Raw genomic sequence first — 23,623 nt, 5'->3', positions numbered from 1 at the left:
CTGATTTCAGGTTTACAAGTGGGGACCTAAACAGTCTTCCAACCTTATATCTGGGGACATTTTTTGATTATACACTTTCAAGATCCACGCAGTGACTTCATTGACAAGTGGGGACTTTCACCTAGCGACATCTATATCTGAAATTTGAAAGTAATCTGGAATTAAGGTCCCCATTTATGCGGTGAAAATATCGTGTGTTTTCAGGTCCCTACATATAAATGTCTTGGGTTCTTTTTCCACAGCGAGTGTTCAATTATATGCTTTACGGCGCTCAACTAATTATGAACTATAGTTAATTGGGTCCTCAGATGTCAATCACTCCTTACCGGTGGGTCGGATGTCGGCCAAAATCTCGTACAATTACCCTGAAATCTGTTTGAAACACCTAGAATCTCACTGAGAATCCTAAAATATCTTCGAAATTCTAAAATCTAAGTGAAAATCCTAAAATCCTATTCAAAATCACAAAATCCCCAATTAAAAATCGCGAAATTCGTATTAAAATCTAAAATAGCTTCTTGATAAAAACTCAGAGGCGACGGAGCATGCGCGAACACAATGTTAGAAGTGCTAATCCAGCTCCGGGAAAGAATTTTACACGGATACGGTTTCCGCTTTTTGAACCCTTCGCATCCGCCCGTCGATGGTAGGAGTTCGCATCACCAGGAATATATTAGATTTCAGAAATATCTAATAACTCTGGCCTTGCCATTTTCATATCCCCTCCCACTCTCCTTTATACCCATTACTCTTCCACAATCAGATCTACACATGCGCAAGAGGCTCGACACCAGCTTGATAGTTCAGATAAATGTATTACACTGGGCGTGTCTGTGTGTATGTAACCGCGTTTGCAGTTGGCAATCGGATTATCGGAGCAAACGAATACGCAATATCTGGACCGCGTTCATATTTCTCCCGCATCATCGTAAGGGTTAAGATGCACGCGGTGATCAGCTACGGTTACGAAGATCGTCTAGCCTCCCGATGCCTGGGCTTCCACCAAAGGTTCACGCAATTGCGGCTTTTCCTCTCATTTACTGTGAATACAAACCTTATCAATATCTGTGATTGAAGTGATTTTTCGATTATTGTTTCATAAAACGACATAATTAGAATTAAGATGAATTTCTGACAAATAAAATATCAAATATATTTATTTATTTAAGAAAACCCTAATTGGATAGATCTCGACTCGGATGGATTTATTTCGGTTTCCCAACTTAATATATTTTTCAACAGATAACTCTCGGACATGAAAACTAATAGATAGGCCGAGTGTTAAAAGAAATACTAGTTGGAAAAACCAAAATATTACTTCTCCGAGTCAAGAGGACTACTCACAACTTTATTTACCAAGATAAGGAATTATATTTCTCTTTTTGAAGTAAAAATTTACGAATTATTAAAGCAGCATTCCAAGTATAGAGAATATATAGTAAAGCAGATGACATATTACATCCAATAAGAATGTGCCATGGGGAAAAAACTGGAAATTAAGTGCAGAACTTATGGGAGAAATATAGTCTTTATGTGTTTTAAAAGACCCAGTTGCATACGCCTCAACTGTTAACCCTGCATTCTCATAACTACATTCACAACTGGTTTTGCAGTATAAACACTATTGTTTCCTTTCACCTCATATATATTCTTAGTTTGCCAACGCGGTTTTTAACGTTAATTACCACCAAAGCTGTATTGTGGTTAGACGCAATGAAAGTCAATATGCACCACAATAAGAATGGAAACTCCGAAGCTACAACGCGATTACGATAAGCCTTTCAATGATCTAATTGCGAGGGGTCGGCCACTCATGAAATCCCGTACGCTACCCGTGAAATATAATTTAAGAAATCCGAAATCAATGCTGATTTCGAAATCAAATAAAAAAATCCGAAATCAGAAACGAAATCACAAAATCAGTAAAAAAATCACGAAATCAACATAGAAATCACGAAATCAGAAGCGAAATCACAAAATCAGACGCAAAATCAGTAAAGAAATCGTGAAATCCATTACAAAATTCACGAAATCCAATATCAAAAGAAATCACAAAATCCGACGAAATCACGGGGAAAATCTCAAAATCCAAGGAAATTCGATGAAATCCATTGGATTTTATCGAATTCTGAAATCAAACGAAATCCGACGAAATCAAACGAAATCCGATGAAATCAAATGAAATCCGACGAAATCAAATGAAATCCGACGAAATCAAACGAAATCCGACGAAATCAAACGAAATCCGACGAAATCAAACGAAATCAAATTGGATTTCGAAATCCCGTACACTTTTTCCTAAACGTCCGACCCCTCGCATTTAAGACAAAGCGCGTGGACGCCTATAGAGCTGCAGACAGACAGACAGACAAACACTTGGAAATATATTGTAGATAATAACGAGGGGCAGGTCACTTCCATGATTAAATATGCACCTCCGCATGATTAAATCGGATTAAAATGATTATCCCTGCCTTCCACTGTGCATTGATTAAGTCATGATTAAATTATTATATTCGTTAAATGCTGATTAAACACGCACCCTGGAACCAAGTGAACTGCCCCTCGGATAATAATAATAACTGCTTTTTCTAACGAAGGGATATCCACACTAATCCTTTGCGTTGTTTATTATTTTATAATTATATGACGTGTCTGCCAGAGCTTAGTGCACACCCACTATGTGTCGGATCATTTGGAGGTAGCTTCTATGGCTAGTGCTGTTTTCTATAAATTCCTGCTGAAACCAATAATGGCGCGTTTTATCTCAAGCAAAGAAACCAAAAATCGAAAACCGCCCGATTTTTACCGATTTAGTTAGTGGTTCGGGTACACTGCTTACTCCACTGCACGTGGTATGCAGGGGGCAAAAACCAGTTTTGGAAGACACGACCACAGTGCGTTTTGCATTCGCAAACCAATTTTTCCCCCGCATACAACACGCAGTGATGTTTTTTAAAAATAAGCCCAACCCCCGTTGACTACTTGGTAGTCCCTTTAAATAAAAGGAATTTTTCAGTGTATGGCGAATTCATTAAAAATAATTAATTTGGATCACCCTTTTTTCTGCTTTATAACAAAACTACGGGACACTGAATTTCGTGAGTCAGCTGAACAAGAACATTCAAGAATTTCCAACATTTCCTTAAAACAAATACACATGTTACAGGGCTCATTTGATCAATACATTGTTTCCATCCACTAAAGGGGGCTTGATAAATTTTCTCCCCTTTTGTCTCAGCTTTAACTTCATTTTAGGGTTGCCAGTACCTAGTGAGTGCTTTTCAGCATGATCCCAGTTCCCATTGTCTGAGGAGAACCAAGCCAAACTGCTGCCTTTGATTCTGTTGTAGACTAGCTATGGTTCAATTGAACTCACAAATGACTGGCAACACATCACAGAAAACTATGTATAAATTTAAAATCTCTCTGCGGAAGTTAAAATTTATTCATTTATTTGATAAATGCTTTTCTTGTTCCTTTCATTTGGCCTCTTTTACGATTAAATAAGATAAGTTCAGCTAGCTAATTGGACCAAGTCATCTTGCGACTTATTGCCACTTATCTAACGCCTTTACAATGCATAGAGGGGTGGTGGCTAGCCCCTATGCCACAGCTAACCGACAGCGCCCTATACTAACTATTACCGTTAACCTCTGCAAATTTTGATGGAAAGGAGAAACCGGGTTAGACCGCGGAGGAAAACTCCTTTATCAAGCGGGGAGAGAACTTGCAAACTCTACGCAGAAGGATTTCTTCCCAGATTTTTCACCAGGTGCCACAGTCCGGGATCGAACCCGGGATCCTCTTGCTGCGAGACGAAAGCGCTAACCGCTACGCCACCCACGCAATGACTTGCGTTAAACAGTAGCGCCGCCGGGATTATTTCTCGCGTAGACACAGCATGATCTACAGCCCCCACCCTCCCTTTTGTTTTGAAAATTTATCATGCATAATTTTTTAATATATTTCAGGATTTTGAGGAATATAATAGATTTAACGATTAGATTTCAGTATTTCCTTTTTTTGTGAGATTATTAAGAGTACGAAGTTTTTGGCAACCGTGTCCTTGCGACCCTTCTTATAAATTTAGTCAATAATTACACTGTCTTGAAGTCTCTTATCAGGGATTATCTTTCGTTTCCGTGAAGCACCTAAAATGTTACTCTAGTGTAATCTTGGTGTGTTTACAGTTGGAAAATTTTATTCCTCTCCGCGACGCATGCCGCGTACCGTTTTTAGGTTGGGAGGGGAATTTCCAACTCGTGTCCTTTCTAGTTTCTATACAAGAGAGGTGTAACCTGGGGGTCAACGGTCAACACTTTAGAGGGGGATCTTGTTCTTTAGAATATAAAGAAAAAGGGTTTTGAAAATGCTCTCTTGTACATTACAAAAGCATAGTGTAGCGAATATGTCAAACAGGTGTGAGATGTTGTGTTAGATTTTTACAGATAGAAATATAAACTATGAAAGTACATAAAGTAATTAAACGCTGTTAAAGTAAGAAATAAAATTTAATTTGAAGGCCTCTATAGGCACGTTTTTAAAAATTTGGAGGTCCCTCATGTAGGCCAAAATTTTCCAACGTAGGCACGTGCCTACTGCTGGCGGCGCGACTGTCGTTAAATGAGACATCGCAAAAAGGTTAAATGAGTGCAGTTAAACCAACAACTCACTGACGAAGAAGTTCCCCCAAAACAATAGTTAATATTTTATTAAATTAATTTATTTTTTACGGAATGAACCATCTAAACGTTATTGTGTCGAATTTAAGCCAACGTTAAAAAATTCCTCATGTAATTTTTTGGAGACTCATAAGACGCAGTTGCAAATCATTTTGTTTTAAAGGCTTATATATTTTAACTTTTTCAAAATGAATTCGCCATGTACTGCTACATTTATTAAAGTTGAGTAAGGTAAGGGGCTGTTCACAAATTAAGCCACGTAAAAAATCAGTTTTTTTACCCTCTCTCCCCCTTTTTCACACATCGTCGCATGTATCCAAATCCCCCTCCCCCGTGGACGCGTGACGTAATTTATGAACGGCCCCTAACATTACTCTCCTACTATTCCCAAAGTTTAATTTCTTGATGTAAAACCGCTCTACCATAAGACAGCGTTATTATTTAAGACAGAACTTTACCTTGAATGTGGTCTTTTTCTTTGTGATCCAATGAAATTAAACGACGTTTGAAGAGAATTTCTTCCTTCCGGTACTGCAGGGGCTCCAGTTGATCGAAACATGGTTCTAATCTCAGTATCAACGGAAGCTAATGAAGGCCTTACTAACTGTTGATTAGTTCGTCGAAAAGGATGGTTCGGCTGAACCGTGTTACACGTTTCTAAAATAGGTCCTCTTGGGGTTTCAAGGCTTTCTGGCGACGCGGCTGCAGCGAGTAAGTTATATAACTGAGGGCTTCTAAGAACATTGATTGCTTCTCGAATAGATTCAGGAGATATGTGATCATTGTTTCTCTCAGCCATGATTAAAAATTAACGTGTTTAAAAAATATTTTGTAGTATCTGCCAAACGCCCAAACGCGAAACTTTCCCGCTCCCTTACGAGTTTAGAAAAAACAACTTGCAGTGATGCAGTCCTACCTCCGAGTACGAGGGCACCAATAATCAGAGTTGTCAGATCAGTTTTGAAGATCTCGCCCAACCCAAGCGGAAATCAGCCCAAATTACCGCCCAAGCAAAAATTTTATTTTTGCAGAAAAGCGCCCAATTTCCGCCCAATACAGAGTCTTTTTAACAATAAGCCAGGTTATTAACTTACAATATAAACATATTTAATAGATGGTAATATCATAAACTTGTTTAGTTACAGTTGTTTCCCTGATACATTGTCCAGAGACTACGGTATTAACTTCGTTTTTATTTAACAAAAATATCTTAGCTTAAAAGTGTCTTAATTTTTTATTAGATTTTCGACTTTTCGACGAGTACAATCCCTAAATTAACTTTGTAAACCTTCCAATGCTAAAAAGCGGCCCGCCGAACCCTACATATATCGAAAAGAAGCCCAATTTGGGCGGTAAACCGCCCATCTGGCAACTCTGCCAATAATGAACAATAACTGTAGGCGGTAGATCTTATACTTGGAAAAACGGCAAACAAGAAATCTTATATTTGAGAGGGATTAGAAGCAGTGAAATTTTCATGTAAAATCATACTCACCAATAGAAGAGGTTATTTTCAACGGGACTCTAAATGCGCGCTTCTTCATTTTTCTCCATCAAGGGCAAATGTTGAAAATGAGAAAATAACAATAGTTTAACATTCGAAGTTAGTAAAACTACAGGCAGTGGCGTAACTGTACCGTTAGAGGCCCGTAGCAAAATTCATCGGACTGGGCTCTCCCTCACCTTACCTCGGCTCACGGCCGAGGCCAGTGACATTTTGCCCGTCCTGCCACCCTATTGTTATGCCACTGACAACAATACCTTATGGTGCTCCGTTTTAACCTACTGAGCATGTCGCCCCTGTTTCACCAGCAAATTTTCTTTTCGCTTCACATCCCTCTCATCTATAAAATCCCTGGGACCCTGAATTAACCCTTGTCCAAAAATGTACATTTTCGAACTTAAAGTAACGCCATCTGTAGTTTCAGTTATAGTATATAAATAATTAATTAAATTTAGTTTATTTTTTATATATCAATTATTTCCAATATTTTATAAATAAAACTATGTGATTAAAAATTGAATTAATTTCGGTTTGTTTGGTGAGGGGATAACCATGCACTTTCCTGAAATGGCCTGCACCATAAAGTTTTTTAATTAAATCACTAACTTTCAGAGAATAATTTAAATATATTGAGTAAATTATTTATTTTTTTCAAGAAAGCGCTAACTTCACGGTTTGCTTATGCAATACTATTCTATACAGAATTCAACGGTGCATAGCCCCTCTATGAACAAAGATAATAAACATTTTTTATATTTTAGTAGGTGCAAGCGTATACCCAAGAAACGAAAGTGTATTGTTGAAATTTAAGGGAAAGTCAAGGAAAGGATAAAGTAGCATTCTTTCAATATGACAAATAAGCAGATGTTGAAATTTAGATACAACTGACCAGCCTTGTAAAAGGAATCTAGCCACAATTTTCGTTAATGTTGGGAGTACATACTACATATTTCCAAGTTTTGTCTGTCTTTCTGCAACTCTATAGATGATTCCCCCCATTTCACCCAAAAACAGTTTCCCCAATTCCCATTTCTCCCAATCTCATTTGTCCCAAAATATTTTTCCCCCAAAACAGAAACATTGGCTATTAATTTCCCTTACAATATCCTCTCGATCCGTGCCTTCCACTGCTTTAATAAACTCGGCGCGTATTTATGCATTTTTTTTAAAGTACACTTAAATATTGTACTATTCTTCAGGCTGTATCAGTTTACAATTCTCTTACCAGGATAGAAAAATAATTCGAGAAAGGTTATTTTATTTCGGAAGAAGATAATTGTAAACAGTTATTTTTTGGAAAAGGCATATTATAATTCGAGAAAGGTTATTTTATTTCGGAAGAAGATAATTGTAAACAGTAATATTTTGGAAAAGGCATATTGTAATTCGAGAAAGGTTATTATATTTCGGAAGAAGATAATTGTAAACAGTTATTTTTTGGAAAAGGCATATTATAATTCGAGAAAGGTTATTTTATTTCGGAAGAAGATGGTTGTAAACATTAATTTTTTTGGAAAAGGCGTAACATTGTTAAACCATTTCCAAAATATTACTAACCTAAGCCTAACCAAACGAAGCAAAACCTAACCTAACCTGACCTAATACTATTTAGTTGAAAAGTTGAACTTTAACCTAACCAAATTATCCATATCTGACCTAGTTCTTTTTGAGTTCATATAACCCAGCTGGGCAAGCAACAACTATGGTTTTTCGCATATCTGTTTTTCCGCTCTTTAGAGAACTGCTATAAAACGGTACGCCGCGTTTACGAGAACCGCTGTATCGGTAATTGCTGTAATGGGTGAACTGCCATTTCGGGAACCGCTATTTAGAGAACTGTTGTTATGAGGACCGGTAATATGAAATCCGCTCATAAGGGAACTGCTCATGTGAAGGCTTCCCACCCACCTAGCCTAACTCAACCCAACCTAACCTAGCCTAGCCTAACCCAACCCAAGGCTAATTTTCTCTAGGTCTTTTTTATTTCTATAGGCTAAAATTAGATCTCAACTTTCGGGCTTGGGCGAAATGGGACAAAAAATCTTTTGGGCGAAATGGGACAAAAAATCTTTTGGGCGAAATGGGACAAAAAATCTTTTGGGCGAAATGGGACAAAAAAATCTTTTGGGCGAAATGGGACAAAAAATCTTTTGGGCGAAATGGGACAAAAAATCTTTTGGGCGAAATGGGACAAAAAATCTTTTGGGCGAAATGGGACAAAAAATCTTTTGGGCGAAATATTCCTTTTGGGTATTATGGGATTGGGGAAAATGGGAACATACCCTATAGATTCCTCGCGATTGACCTACAACGAATGAATATGTATAAAAATAAATGTTTGTTTGTCTGTCTGTGTGTTTGTCTTTTAAGCGTTCCCAAACAATACAACCGATTCTGATGAAACTTTGGTGCGTTGTCGCGCGCACGCCCGGGAAAGTTTCTGATTAAGTTTATTAAACTGGGTTATATTATACCTAGCGAGCGGAGAATTTATCTCCGATGCTAGGGAACCTTTTTTGAAAGAACGTAACCCTTTGAATTCCAAACCAAAAAAATACTTCATTTAAGAAACTAAAATACAGAATACAAAATATATACAACAAAGACAAATCCGTACGTCGCCACCTGTATCCTTTAAAAATAGCTAGCCCCAAAAAGTAGGCGGGCACGGCATGTCCCTCAAATGTAAAACTTTCTCCTGGGGGAACCGAGGTTCGAGATGAGACCCGCACGTGCAGAGATAAGGGATTCGTAAAATACCTTAACGTGTGGGCCGAGAGTGTTGGAACCATAAGTGAATATACGATGCAAGTAAGTATATATATGGTTTGTAGGTAGGTTTGTCAGAATAGCGTTTCCCATTTCAGCGTGTGGCGAAACGGCGATTTCTCAGAACAGCGATTGTCAAAAAAAAAACTCTTCCATAACAGCGATAGTCGAAACAAGCAATGTCAAAATAGCTGATATCAAAACAGCGGATTTTGTCAAAACAGAACTTTCTCATAAAGGCGGTTTCTCTTATTGGCGCTTTATCACAAAGGCGGTTTCTCTTGTCAGGAATATATCATAAATTAATTAAGATATTTTTGGAAAAACATTAATTTGTTTTATAAATTTTATATCTAAAACCGCTAATAAACTAATGTCATAACAACAAAACTATCCATGTATACCATAACAAACAATCTACTCATAAGTATTCTGTAAGTACCATAACAGCTGTATGTCGTAAAAGACTTAACAATAAGCACTACCTACGAGATATTCAAGGCCAATTTTTCTACTTTTTTCCGGACCTTTTAAATCGCCACGATTCTCCGCTAGGGGCGCTTTTTAAGTCTCAAAAAATTAAGTTGACCTCGCCTGAGTTACATGACCTGCCGTCTACCCTAAGTTGTGAAACTTGAGTTGGGGAGAGCGCGTCTCTGTTGCGCAAAATTTCACCTAATTTAAGCCTAATTTGTAAGAGTGATTTTTTTTAATATTTTTCGAAACAAAAATAAAAACCAACCCAGAAATTTATTTCATTTGTAATTTGGTATATTTTGAGTACTCGTTGCTAGTGTTTTCAGGCACCCACTGTTATATTAACCAAGGCACATTTCAAAAAACTTATGCCATAGTAATTATTTCAGGGTGTACGGAATTTTTGTTTAGTAATTAGCAGAGACTAGTGATTAGTAGTGCAATATTTCAGCTTTAATTTTATTAGTTTACAATTTTAAAATAGGTGTGATATATCCTTGTTATGAAATTAAAAGATATAATAAAAAATGAGACAATCAGTCAAGCGTGCTGTCCTCTAATTTGTTATTATTATAAATATTTTCAGAAAAAAACCCGGACTAAACTGAAATATCGCTAGCGGAAAAATACGGAAAAGTTTCCGAAAAAATGTCTCGGTCATTTTCCGGAAACGTTTCTGAGCGGAACATTTTCTGACTTTTAACCCTAGTTACTTACTTTCTATGATTTAAACCCTAGTTACTTACTTTCTATGATTTAAAATAAGTAATGTAAATAGTAAAAAAAAGATCATTCTTATCTTTAAAAAGATGGTTTTCAATGCAACGCTGATTTTTTTTATAGAAATATTACTAGTAAAAATAGGAACATTTCATATCTACTCTTAACTCATGCACTTTCACTACACGCAATCACTTTCCCGCTACGCATTAAACTAACCGTCACCCTCGACCTCTGCCCTCTCATGGAGGAATTACAGTTTCGTATGTATTTTCCCCTACGTTTACACTTTACCGCTTCGCATACACTTTACCACTTCGCATACACTTTATAGTTTCATGTACACTTTACAGTTTCGTATACACTTTATAGTTTCGTATACACTTTATAGTTTCGTATACACTTTATAGTTTCGTATACACTTTACAGTTTCGTATACACTTTACAGTTTCGTATACACTTTACAGTTTCGTATACACTTTACAGTTTCGTATACACTTTACAGTTTCGTATACACTTTACAGTTTCGTATACACTTTATAGTTTCGTGTACACTTTACAGTTTCGTATACACTTTACAGTTTCGTATACACTTTATAGTTTCATGTACACTTTACCGCTTCGAATACACTTTACCGTTTCGAATACACTTTACCGTTTCGAATACACTTTACACTTTCGAATACACTTTACAGTTTCGAATACACTTTACAGTTTCGAATACACTTTACAGTTTCGAATACACTTTACAGTTTCGTGTACACTTTACAGTTTCGTGTTCACTTTACAGTTTCGTGTTCACTTTACAGTTTCGTGTACACTTTACAGTTTCGTGTACACTTTACAGTTTCGTGTACACTTTACAGTTTCGTATATACTCTACAGTTTCTTGTACAATTTACTGCTTCGTATACACTTTACCGCTTCGAATACACTTTACAGTTTCGAATATACTTTACAGTTTCGTATACACTTTATAGTTTCATGTACACTTTACAGTTTCATGTACACTTTACAGTTTCGCATACACTTCATAGTTTCATGTACACTTTACAGTTTCGCATACACTTCATAGTTTCATGTACACTTTACCGCTTTGCATACACTTTACCGCTTCGTATACACTTTACCGTCACACATCCCCCTACCTCCACCCTTCTCGTAGAGACTTACCCTTCTCGTAGAGACTTTCCAGTCTCGAAGAAAATACCTACCTCTCGAGACTCTTTTGACCGAAACGGCGTTCCATAGCACCTCCACCACGATGGTAGACACATAGCTTACCAAACAGATTAGAGGTTGTAATTTGATGTACTAAACATTTTGTTGCACTCAGCATATTTCCCAATATTTCTTTTGTGCCTTCTCACTTGCATACAATAAAACATTTATTTACAACCTGTATGAGGGGTCTCTAATTTAGCATAGTGACGTCATCTGTTGGCAGTATTGGGGGTTGTCCACAAATGAAAGTGTTGGTCTGATCTAGTCCCCAATTAGGTGTGATCGGGCAAGCTTCATAATTTTGTTGCATCAAAGTTGCATGTTCTCTGTTTCTGCAAGTTGAGACAGTTATATCTTTAATATTGAGAAAAGCAAACAATCATGCTCGATAGCAAAGAATATTGCCGAGGTTTAAAGAGAGGGTGCTGTTTACAGGCCAATCAAGTTGTCAATGGAACTCTTAATGGCTGTTAATGCTTATCAAAACCTTGGAGGAATCAGCATGACTGGAGGCTAAAGAGGGTATGACATGCTCAGCATCTTAAGTTACCAATATGCTTTAGTGTACTTTGGCCTAAGATTGCATCGCCATCTATCGCGTACCTCAGTTTTTAGTCTCATTTTGTCCACAAGGCCCTTCTGTAATAATCCTAGGATTTTAGCCTACAGTCAAGTTGGTTGGTCCAAGTCAAAATCAGTTGGGAAACTAAAATCAACCTCTCCGAGTCGAGAAGACGCGGATTTGTAAAATTTATATCAATGAGTTTCTTGGAATATTGAAATGAAACAGAGCTTTATAGTTAGTTACATATCAAAAGAATCGTAATGCCGAAAGAAATTACCATATTTTCAAACAATATTTCGTAAAAAGAAAATTTTATGGTTTTGTAAGGGTTCTTTTCATGGCAGCACAAGGTAAAAACATAAAAGGAGTACGAACAAAGAGTAGAATCTAGAAGCTCCATAAGAAATATGAAACGTTATTGCCTATTCCTATGCTTTGAATCTGATCAATTTTTAAATGAGCTATAGTTTTTTTGGTCTTTCGAATACGGTCTGTCCGAAGTTTAACTTAAAATGACGTTATGAATGGCCTTGACTTATGGGTTTGCCGACTGAAAAATCTTCGAAAACACTGTTACCCGACTGAAATTGCTGCTTTTAAATCAGCATGCGATAGGACTTTTATAATTATAATATCCATCTCATTTCTGTTGATGTCTATTGAAGCACGTAGCTGTTGAAGGTGCCTACGACGCGCTTGTTAGGATTCCCCACAATAGTGAAGAAATCCCATTCGGCGACGAGTACATATATTCACTAAATTAAACTTGCCTTAAATATCCCCGATTGACTGTTCACGTGTATTTAATATCACGGGGACGCAATGATCGAATCATATTTTATAGCAATTATAAAATACGACGCATATTTAAATAGTTTATTCTTTATTTATTCTGAAATGATAAAAATGAAACTAATAAGTTATGTAAGCGAATAAACCTAATGTAGGACACTGTTAATTTGCTTCACATTTTTATTGAAAATCTTTAAATTATTAAACAATTAGCAGTAGCCGATTTGTCTTTATTTTTTTATTCCCTATATCATTCAAATTAATGACTGAACACCCAACAATCAACCGCTACCTAACCAAATCTTACACACTCAAAAAAAAACCAATATATTACTATTTTGTCCTATTTATTTGGTTAACCTTCCTTCAACGGAACAGAGTTTCGTAAACCACAGTTAAGTCTACAAACCTACAAACCTACGACACAAGTCCGGTCCAATCAATTTTACTACGGCATTTCGAAGTCTGAAAAAAATTTAAATTTCACCATCGGTCGGCTGATCTAAGAAAATAAAGTCTGTTAATGAAACCTTTCGCTTCGATAGATGGAATCACTTAACTATTGTAATTCTCTTCGGACAACATGACAGTTAAAAGAAGGACGATGGTCGGTTTTTACTCTTGCTATAAGAAGTCGGTTGACTGTTGGAGCGTGTAGGACATTGCAATGCGGCACTGACTACTCACATGACCCATCGCGTACCGATCGTCGGAATGTCGGGTAGAATGCCAACTAACTAGTCGATACATCGAGTGATCAATTTCGGTGAAATAGCGGTCAAACAAATACGCCAAGCGGATGATCTGTCTAATTCAAAGATAGTAATAAGAAAATTGAACACTGTCGAAATCGACCAATTGTCGCGGTTATTGTCTCTTAATTTTCTATGAAATTTGTATTATATTGAAATTTTTTAAAAGTTTATGATTGATGGGGTACTCCTGCTTGGTTTGCTCTTGGTCTTATAAAAGTCGTTTAACTAATTGAGCTTATATTTTAAGGTACATACACGTGAAACGGGAAGAAGTATATAATATGGTATATAACTATAAATAAAATATTTTAAAAAGTTTAAAAAAAGTGCCCCACCCTCGGTAACCTTAAGTACTATTAAAGTTGCCAAGCAGATCTATTCCACACAAGAGAGGAAAATTTGAGAATTGGCACAACTCCCCTGGGCAGTCTGTCTTTATTTTTCTGGCAAACGATAATTTGTCCTTATAGCACGCTATCGTCATCGTGATTGCAACAAGCAACATTTTCCCCCACACTGCTAGAAAAATTTGCACAGAGTAATCCAAATTTGGATAGCAAGTGATATAAGGGTCCAAAAATGGTAGCTTTAATCCAAAAATTGATGCCTTTGACTCTTGGTGCGAAATCCATCTATACTTTCTCAACCTAAACACCCTAGAATCGAACAAAGAGGGGTTGGTATAATATAAAAAGGTAAAGGAAAAGGGGGGAGTGAAATAATATTTGAGGATCACCTACATACCTATTAACCTGTTTCTCATCAATTATTTCTCTTTAATGATAAGCAATTGCAGAAGTTCGAACAAAACAGACACGTTAGATACAAAGCCTCTCTGTGGAGAGATAAAAATCCACACGTTCCTACCCCCTACAAGATTTCAAAGAGTCACACTTGAAACATCTTGTGATCATTTACCTCAAAACGACTTCTCTATTCTGATTTTATTAGCTTACGATATCAATACTCGTCCTATATTAACTATGGATTGAGTTTCATGGTACAGTGGAGTAATGTCTTAATTACTCGCTTTATATAAACTATGAAATGTATCCAATCCATCGACTTCACACAAAATCTTCGTAACTCATCCTATATAAACTTTGACTACTGATGTTTTGGTTAAGAGAGGTTTTTCCGAGGGGTCGGACGTTTAGGAAAAGTGTACGGGATTTCGAAATCCAATTTGATTTTGTCGGATTTCGTTTGATTTTGTCGGATTCCATTTGATTTCGTCAGATTTCGTTTGATTTCAGAATTCGATAAAATCCAACGGATTTCATCGAATTTTGAGATTTTTCCCATGATTCCGTCGGATTTTGCTATTTTTACCATGATTTCGACGGATTTTGCGATATTTCCCTTGATTTCGTTGGATTTTGAGGTTTTTCGCCGAATTTCCTTGGATTTTGAGATTTTCCCCGTGATTTCGGCGGATTTTGTGATTTCATGAATGGCCGACCCCTCGGGTTTTTCTCAAATATTTTAATAAAGTTATTTGATATTAATTATTTTTATCGGGAGTTACTTATCATACTTCTAGTTGTATCGTTTTAAGAGACGTTTTTCATATTATCATTTGAACCTAGCTATTATCGACGTTTGACACCTAGAGGATGTCTTTTTCGTGAGTGTCAAAAAGACCATAGAATGGCGTAGTTGGATTGGGGATGACTGATAAAGGAATAGTCGTCAGTGAGCCTGTAACAGTACAGTTTTCCACCATTCCGTGAAATGTGAATACGGTCCGCAAATTGAGAACACTTTTGTGTAGATTAGGAAACTTTGAACGCAATCCCTTGGGTGTAACAGGCAGACAGAAACACACCCACACCCACCCCCACACGCCTACAAACCCTCATACGTTGAGAACAGAACCTCTCCATTGCATTTATTACTCGGTGAAGTAAAAAAATCTAGCCTCTATATTGGCTTCATTCGAGTCCAATATTATTCAACATTTGTCCAATGTAGGTTAGATATAACACCAATATGGGTTCGATATTAGTCTAATATGAGCTTGATATTTGTCCAATATTGGGAGGGTGCCAGTTCATTTTTCCCACTTGCGTAAAATTTGCATAATATCCTGACCATTTCTGGGTAATAATGGATCCCTTAATAGATGACTCTGGGTCCAATTTTGGATGAGACTCCAAATCATTCGACCGTCCATTTTTGGGCAGTTACGTTATTTCAAAAATAGACGAAAAACTGTGCTGTCTCAGAGTCAGCCGTTTGGGTCCATTTACATCCAATTTTCGACAACATTTTTTAACAGTGCATGTGCTAACGCCTTGATAAATAAACTTAGTGCTAAAATATTGTACTAAAGCGTCTATTAACTAATTTTATTCTCACTTCGCTAATCGATTAAAAAGTTTATAAAGAACGTGAGAGGTTGAAGAAAGGAATGTTAAAAACAAGCTATTTCAGGCATCATAAAATCTGTTTAAAAATTAAAGCATTATCTTTCATTAACGTTTTTGATTTCACTGCATTGTTTTAAAACGATTGAGTTTAACTCTCTTCAACCTTTCATGCTCCCATTAACGTCTAACTACTGACTGTTTTTCACATACGCAATTCCAGAAATGGGACCTGGCACCAATGCCAATGACTTACAGAACAATAGAGTATGACTTTCATCCCTCAGCGTCGACAGTGTCGTTCACGTACGACCATCAAAGATAACTGTCTGCAAAACTCTGACTTTCGACGTTGCTCCAGTCGGAGCGTTCGACGATTTAAAAACTATTTCCACGGGTGTAAGTTCTTTTCCTACTTTTCTTACGACATGATTAGTGTTGCGTTTGAGGGTGTCAGAATGCGAAGAAGTAAACCCGAGGGGTCGGACGTTTAGGAAAAAGTGTACGGGATTTCGAAATCCAATTTGATTTTGTCGGATTTCGTTTGATTTCGTCGGATTTCGATTGATTTCAGAATTCGATAAAATCCAATGGATTTCATCGAATTTTGAGATTTTTCCCATGATTCCGTCGAATTTTGCTATTTTTACCGTGATTTCGACGGATTTTGCGATATTTCCCTTGATTTCGTTGGATTTTGAGGTTTTTCGCCGAATTTCCTTGGATTTTGAGGTTTTTCGCCGAATTTCCTTGGATTTTGAGATTTTCCCCGTGATTTCGTCGGATTTTGTGATTTCTTTTGATATTGGATTTCGTGAATTTTGTAATGGATTTCACGATTTCTTTACTGATTTTGCATCTGATTTTGTGATTTCGCTTCTGATTTCGTAATTTTTTTTTACTGATTTTATGATTTCTTTACTGATTTTATGATTTCTTTACTGATTTTATGATTTCGCTTCTGATTTCGTGATTTTCTTACTGATTTTATGATTTCTTTACTGATTTTATGATTTCTTTACTGATTTTGTGATTTCGTTTCTGATTTCGGATTTTTTTATTTGATTTCGAAATCAGCATTGATTTCGGATTTCTTAAATTATATTTCACGGGAAGCGTACGGGATTTCATGAATGGCCGACCCCTCGCTTAAATGGCTATTACGTAAAATCATCAGATCTACAAAAATTAAAACTTTTAACCCTTGACCCCCCTTACTCCCCCTCCCCCTTTTGATTTTCCTTAGCGATCGACTATTTGGTATCGTTCCTTTCAACCGAATTCCCAATGGACCGAAATCCCATTCGACCGAATATCCCGCAATGATTTTAGATTTCCAGCCCAATGGCTATATTCCCGATGGACCGAAATCCCAATCGTCCGAATATGCCCCTAAAAAATACATGAATATAACTTGAAACTCTGTAGCCGTCAGCGATTCGGTGGTGTAGTGGATACGATGTTGGACTGCGAAGCGATAGGTTGTTGGTTCGAATCTCCGAAAGGTATGTTAATAATATTAAAAGTAAATGTTTCGTGATACTAATTAAAACGCTCACTTTCATTCCTTTCAAGGCAAGAGATATATAGAATTAATAAACAAATTGTGCTTAAAATGAAGTACAGTCTTAATGGTAGTTCCATCAATGTCTTTAAATTTTAAATTAAAATTTTAATATTTTGGTTTCGGGTGGGTTAGGTTAGGTTAGGTTGGCTTAGCTTAGCTTAGCTTAGGTTAGGTTAGGTTAGGTTAGGTTAGGTTAGCTTAGCTTAGGTTAGCTTAGCTTAGGTTAGGTTAGGTTAGCTTAGCTTAGCTTAGGTTAGGTTAGGTTAGGTTAGGTTAGCTTAGGTTAGCTTAGGTTAGGTTAGATTAGGTTAGCTTAGGTTAGGTTAGGTTAGCTTAGCTTAGCTTAGGTTAGGTTAGGTTAGGTTAGGTTAGGTTAGGTTAGGTTAGGTTAGCTTAGGTTAGGTTAGGTTAGGTTAGGTTAGCTTTGGTTAGGTTAGGTTAGGTTAGGTTAGGTTAGGTTAGCTTAGCTTAGCTTAGGTTAGGTTAGGTTTGGTTTGGTTTGGTTCGGTTTGGTTCCAATAAAACGTTGACACCTTTTCCAAAATATGCTCCTTTTAATTAGCTACCACCTTTTCCAAAATATTCTCCCTTTAAATAGCTACCACCTTTTCCAAAACATTCTCCTATTAATTAGCTGCCACCTTTTCCAAAAGATTTTCCTATTAATTAGCTCCCACCTTTTTCAAAATATTCTCCTATTAATTAGCTACCACCTTTTCCAAAACATTCTCCTATTAATTAGCTGCAACCTTTTCCAAAACATTCTCCTACTAATTAGCTGCCGAATTTTCCAAAATATTCTCCTTTTAATTAGCTACCACCTTTTCTAAAATATTCTCCTATTAATTAGCTGCCACCTTTTCCAAAAGATTTTCCTATTAATTAGCTGCCACCTTTTCCAAAATATTCTCCTATTAATTAGCTGCCATCTTTTCCAAAATATTTCTATTATTGCTAATAAATTGTTTTAATACTCATATAAATAATCTTTTTACCTCCAAACAAGGTTGGGTTGGGTTAGGTTAGGTTAGGTTAGGTTAGGCTAGGGTAGGTGAGGTTCGCCGTAATTATAACGTAGTTAAATTAAGTGCAGTATTACATTTTCAACTCACATTTATTTTAACAATAATAAGTTGTGAAATTAAAAATATATTTAATGCAAAACCACACAGTATGTCTTCTTCCAGTTCAATAGAATTTCGGTCCAATGGGACTATAATAAAATCGCACCTTTGGCTACGTTCGGTCGAATGGGACCCCAAAAAAAAACCACCTTCTGTCGAATAGGAATTCGGTTCAATGGGACCAAAGCGACTATTTTATATTATTTTTATTCGCGTAGACCCTATTCAAAAATATATCTCAGCTACGCCGACCCGATTGGGGGGGGGAGACATTAGAAGGAACTTGGGTTTTAAAGCCACGTAACTCCTCGCGTGTATCTAGCGGAGAGGCACCCCGCTTGTTATATTATATTCCTAAGTGCTGTTTCCTATAAATTCCTAGTTTCAGTTCGTTCAATTCTTATGTTAGTTTTTAAGTCATGTTGTTACAAAAACCAAGGATAATTGGGGAGGATGCGAAGTCTGGGAAAAACGGGCGCGCTAACTATGGAACAGCTCAGAATCCGGTTAGACTAAATGTCCGGTTGTCTACGTCAGACCTTTTTCAGAATATTCCTCCCCCATTTTCTAGCGTCCCACCGGACCAGAGCTGTTCCAGAGTTAGCGTGCCCATTTCCATGATATTTCGCTAATTCGCATCCTCCCCCATCGTCCTTGCAAAAACTGCTCCGGCCGTTATTTTATTTTTAAAGAGCAGTGTAATTTTTAAAATATTTTTTAATATGAACAGTTGCACAAGATAAGCACTAGGTTTTCATCCTCGCTTTAAATAAATAATAAATATATACTCAGCTAATCTTTGTTTTATGTATATAGGACAAGACAACCCAAAGCACCCAAGGATCAGCATCCTGTTTTTATTAAGAACATAGTACTACTCCCAGATAAAAGTTTTAAAAGCGTTCCAAGAGGTTCCATTAAAACATTTTTGGAAAATGATGGATTTGTACTATATAATCAAGAGCTAATTAAAGAATGGAGTGAAAATGTACTTCAAAATGAGATAATTGAGCGATTTGGAGACAAAATTACTAAAAACACGGAGTAAGTGTTAGCTTATCATATATACGATGGAGTATGAGTTTGTACCCACCCGTGAGGGTTGGGCCCTTTTTATTTAACACAAAAATTAATTTCGGGGATAATTTAAGCGACCTTCGCAATTTTGTCCTGCAGTATCCTTTTATCATAACTTATCTTCAAGTAGACAATCAAAAGAGATGGAAAAATGTGCGTAACAGTCTAAGGGAAACCCACAATTTAAGAATCATACATTAAAGTTGTCCACAATTTATAAACTTAATTTCTTCGGAGGTCCCACAATTTAAGAATCATACATTAAAGTTGTCCACAATTTATAAACTTAATTTCTTCGGAGGTCCCACAATTTAAGAATCATACATTAAAGTTGTCCACAATTTATAAATTTAATTTCTTCGGAGGTCCCACAATTTAAGGATCAGACCTTAGAGGAATCGCCAATGGTTTTTCGGAAAATTTATTTGATTTGTTACAAACACCATGAATAAATAAGAAACATTTCGTTAATGAGTACTTGATGTTTCTCCCCTCGAAACTGTTGCTTGATTTTCAATAATGGCCAAAATGGAGGGTGAATAGTAAAATCAAGTGAATTCTTATCGATTCTTCTATTAATTATATGAACTATTTGCATAGTTAATCATTACGGAAATATCTCCGAATGATGAGAAAAATCCATGTAGATTCAGATTTCACTGTTAAATTAAACGCAGCTCCTACAACCAATTGTGTAACACCCCGCCTTCCAGCGAAGAAAATATTCGTGGCACGCGCCATGTGGAGGGCAATGTGATAAACACAAACGGGAGTGTTTCACGATTTGTTGTAGTCGCTGCGTTTATTTAACCAGCAAAATCTGAATCTAATTTGATTATTAAAATCATTCGGATATATTTACGTAATGATTAACTACACAAATAGCTCATATAATTAATAGAAGAATCTATAAGAAATCACTTGATTTTCCTATTCACCCTCCATTTAAGGAATCCCAAAGTTAAAAAGCATACCTTAGGGCGATAGTCAATTTCAAGTCATACCTTAGTGGGATCCGCACTCCGAAGTTTATAAATCGTTCTATAGGGGGACCACTCAAAACCTTTCAGGACATTTGAACAAGTATATACGAAGGTATTGCCCTAGAATAATAGTTTAATTAGTGTTTCGAAGAGCTGAACATTTTGAATTTTACCCTTTCTTTTGAGTTTTTCTGTGGTGTTTTTTAAAACATACATTAGAAACATGGAAAATGTTTTCAGTTGTTAATGACAACGCTATTTAATTTTTCTAGAATTGAGTTTTTGAAGGCTTCTGGGTGTTCCCTTGTCATACCAAAAATGTCTCCTGGTATTACTTTAACTGGTCATGTTGTACATCGAGTCTGGGGAAAAGGGATTCTTTATATACGACCCAAAAACGATTCCGATGAATCGGATACCGATTGCGAAGTTATTAGCGAAGACTCCACTGTTATGACTAATGTTGAGCTTCCAATTGGTAATTCATTAAAGATTTGTGAAAATAGTGAAAAGTCTAATAAACTAACGCTTTTAGTTGATAACCACGTAACCAGAACCTGTAGAAGTAATGAATCAGAACCTGAATTTAGAAGCAACGAAGAAGCAACTATTTTAAGTTCGAGGGCGGCGGCTTTGTCTGAAGTTACCACGAGTGCAATTAGCGGATTAGTAACTCCTTTTTCTTTGCGAAACGAAACGTTACCTACGAGATCCAATGATAATGCACAAATTGAATCTACTCCAAATAACGATGCCTTTTCTCTTTTTGAAACTGATGATAATACTGAATTTGCGAACTTAGATGAGGAAATTAATGAAATATCTGAAAAAGTTCCAACTACCTCACAAGAAATAATTTCGAAATTGTCTTCCAAACTAACTATTGGGAAGGTTAACGAAATTAATGTAATAAGAAAGGATGTAATGGATGGAGCGTTTCGTGCGTTCTCAAGGAAAAGTTTCGACCCTCGATCTAGGATGTACATTATATTCTCAGATGAGTTTGAACAGTTAAAGGGAGGTCTGGATTTAGGAGGTCCATCAAGGGAGTTTTTTTCGACTATTGATAAAACAAGTGATGAGCAGCATGGTTTTTGAAGGTCCAGTTGAAGCCCGAACCATTGCTATGCACAATCAAGCCATAATTGATAACAAGTATTACATGGCAGGTCTGACTATAGCACTTTCCATTGTTCACGGTGACCCTGGCCCATGTTGCTTATCGCCTTTATTTTTCGAATGTCTGTACAAAGATCCTAATACCATTAGTGTCTCTCCACATAGCATTGTTGATAGACAGTGGCGAGATAGGGTTTTGAAACTTAGTAATTCAGAAAACCTTGTCGAAGTCGATGCAGCTATTGAAAATATAAGCGACATCTTACAACTTGTAGGAATAAATCCGTCCTTAATTCATCTTTCGCAAAAAGAGGATATAGTCAAACAAATAACAAACTACATTGTATTGGTTAGGAACGAGTCAAACCTGGCTAAGTTTAAAGATGGATTAGCAGTACTAGGTGTATTAGATAAGATTTGTCAGTTTCCGGAACTGTTTGCACCAATCATGATTTATGATGGAACTGTGGCACTAACTCGAAGCAAGATAAATTTGATTTTTAAAATTAATTCGTCAGAACCTGGTAGCAACCGATTTGAGGCAGAAACTGTTGCTCTGGCATTTTGGAGAGATTTACTAATAGATTTAGAAGAAGGTGATGCTAAAATTGGACTAGAAGAAATATTAATATTTGCAACTGGGGCTGATAAAGAGCCTCCTATGGGATTTTCTCCTCAACCAATAATTGGATTCTTGCACGAAAACGTTCCTGGTACTGACAAAAGTAGCATGTTTCCCGCATCAAACACTTGTGCGCTTACATTGTACCTCCCTGTAGTCAACACAACTTATTCTGAATTTAAAAAAATATGATAGATGGAGTAATACTGGGTAACACGAATTTTGGCCGGCCATAGTTCTGTTAATGAGAGGGTGAAGATGTAAAGAAAGTGAATTTTAATCTGTTCTTCTACTAATTATAAGACCTATCAGCGTAGTTAATCACTCGTGATATATCTCCAAATGTTTTAAAAAATCCAAATAGATTCAGATTCTAGTGATAAATTAATCGTAGAATATCCGACCAATCACGTAACGAACTGCCTTCCAGCGAACAAATTAATCGTGGCACGCGCTATGGAGAGTGCAATTATGGCGCCACATAGAGCTTGCCACGAGTATTTTGTTTGCTGGAAGGCAGGCCGTTACGCGATAGGTCGGAGATTAATTCTTCGATTAATTTGTCAATAAAATCTGAATCTATTTTGATTTTTAAAAACATTCAGAGATATTTCCCGAATGATTAACTATGCAGACAGGTCTTATATTTAGTAACCATCAGGGCACACTGGTTATGAAACAGCTAGTGAACTATTTTTAAAGCTGTACGCCATGTGTTTTATGAAACGTTGTAACCATTTTTAAATATGTTTATGAAACAAAAAAACCATTTATATAAAAGTTCGGTTTACTGTTAATGAGTATATCCAACCTATTGCGTTTTTGAGTAAGTTAACATTTGACGTTTTTACAACGGATTGCTTCACTGAAAATAAAAAGCGATCATTTGTATCAATTGGTGTGGCTCGAAGTGTAGGTTAATGTCATTTAAAGAATGCACCCTCTCAAAAATGCTTCACTTATAAAAACGATTACTTCAAACTAAAATACAAAATTTATATAAGCTTTATTCTAATGTATTTCTATGAAAATGTTTTTATTAATCATTTAAATAATGCAATTAATAGGTAAACCTATGATTTGTAGTGTGGTTTAGAAATATTTAAAAAAAAGCTTTGAAGCTTAGCCGAAATCAATTAAAACTGTGAATTTATCTTTGCATATAAAGTTAAATTATAGTGTGTTTCCAATTTCTACAAAGAATTTAACTTTAAATTCTGGCCTTTTTAGAGTGGAATTGTAATGCATATAAATACTGCTTTTTTAGGACT

The 23,623-nt window shown here is 36.4% G+C and overlaps 1 protein-coding gene across 1 annotated transcript; it reads left to right on the top strand.

Moving 5' to 3' along the window:
- Positions 1 to 20,908: 20,908 nt before the first annotated feature.
- LOC149583074 (uncharacterized) lies at positions 20,909 to 21,807 on the top strand. Its single transcript, XM_089864082.1, has 2 exons — positions 20,909 to 21,089; positions 21,147 to 21,807. Exons 1-2 carry the CDS (start codon positions 20,930 to 20,932, stop codon positions 21,707 to 21,709), a joined length of 723 nt encoding a protein of 240 aa, XP_089720208.1. The 5' UTR covers positions 20,909 to 20,929; the 3' UTR covers positions 21,710 to 21,807.
- Positions 21,808 to 23,623: the final 1,816 nt, after the last annotated feature.

The sequence above is a fragment of the Phalangium opilio genome, unplaced genomic scaffold (genome assembly GCF_054372755.1).
Source record: "Phalangium opilio isolate 3A_F unplaced genomic scaffold, DU_Popi_V2 ptg001662l_1, whole genome shotgun sequence".
Lineage (NCBI taxonomy): Eukaryota > Metazoa > Arthropoda > Arachnida > Opiliones > Phalangiidae > Phalangium > Phalangium opilio.
The sequence above is the reverse complement of the archived record's forward strand: the minus strand, read 5'-3'. Positions and strand labels throughout refer to the sequence as shown.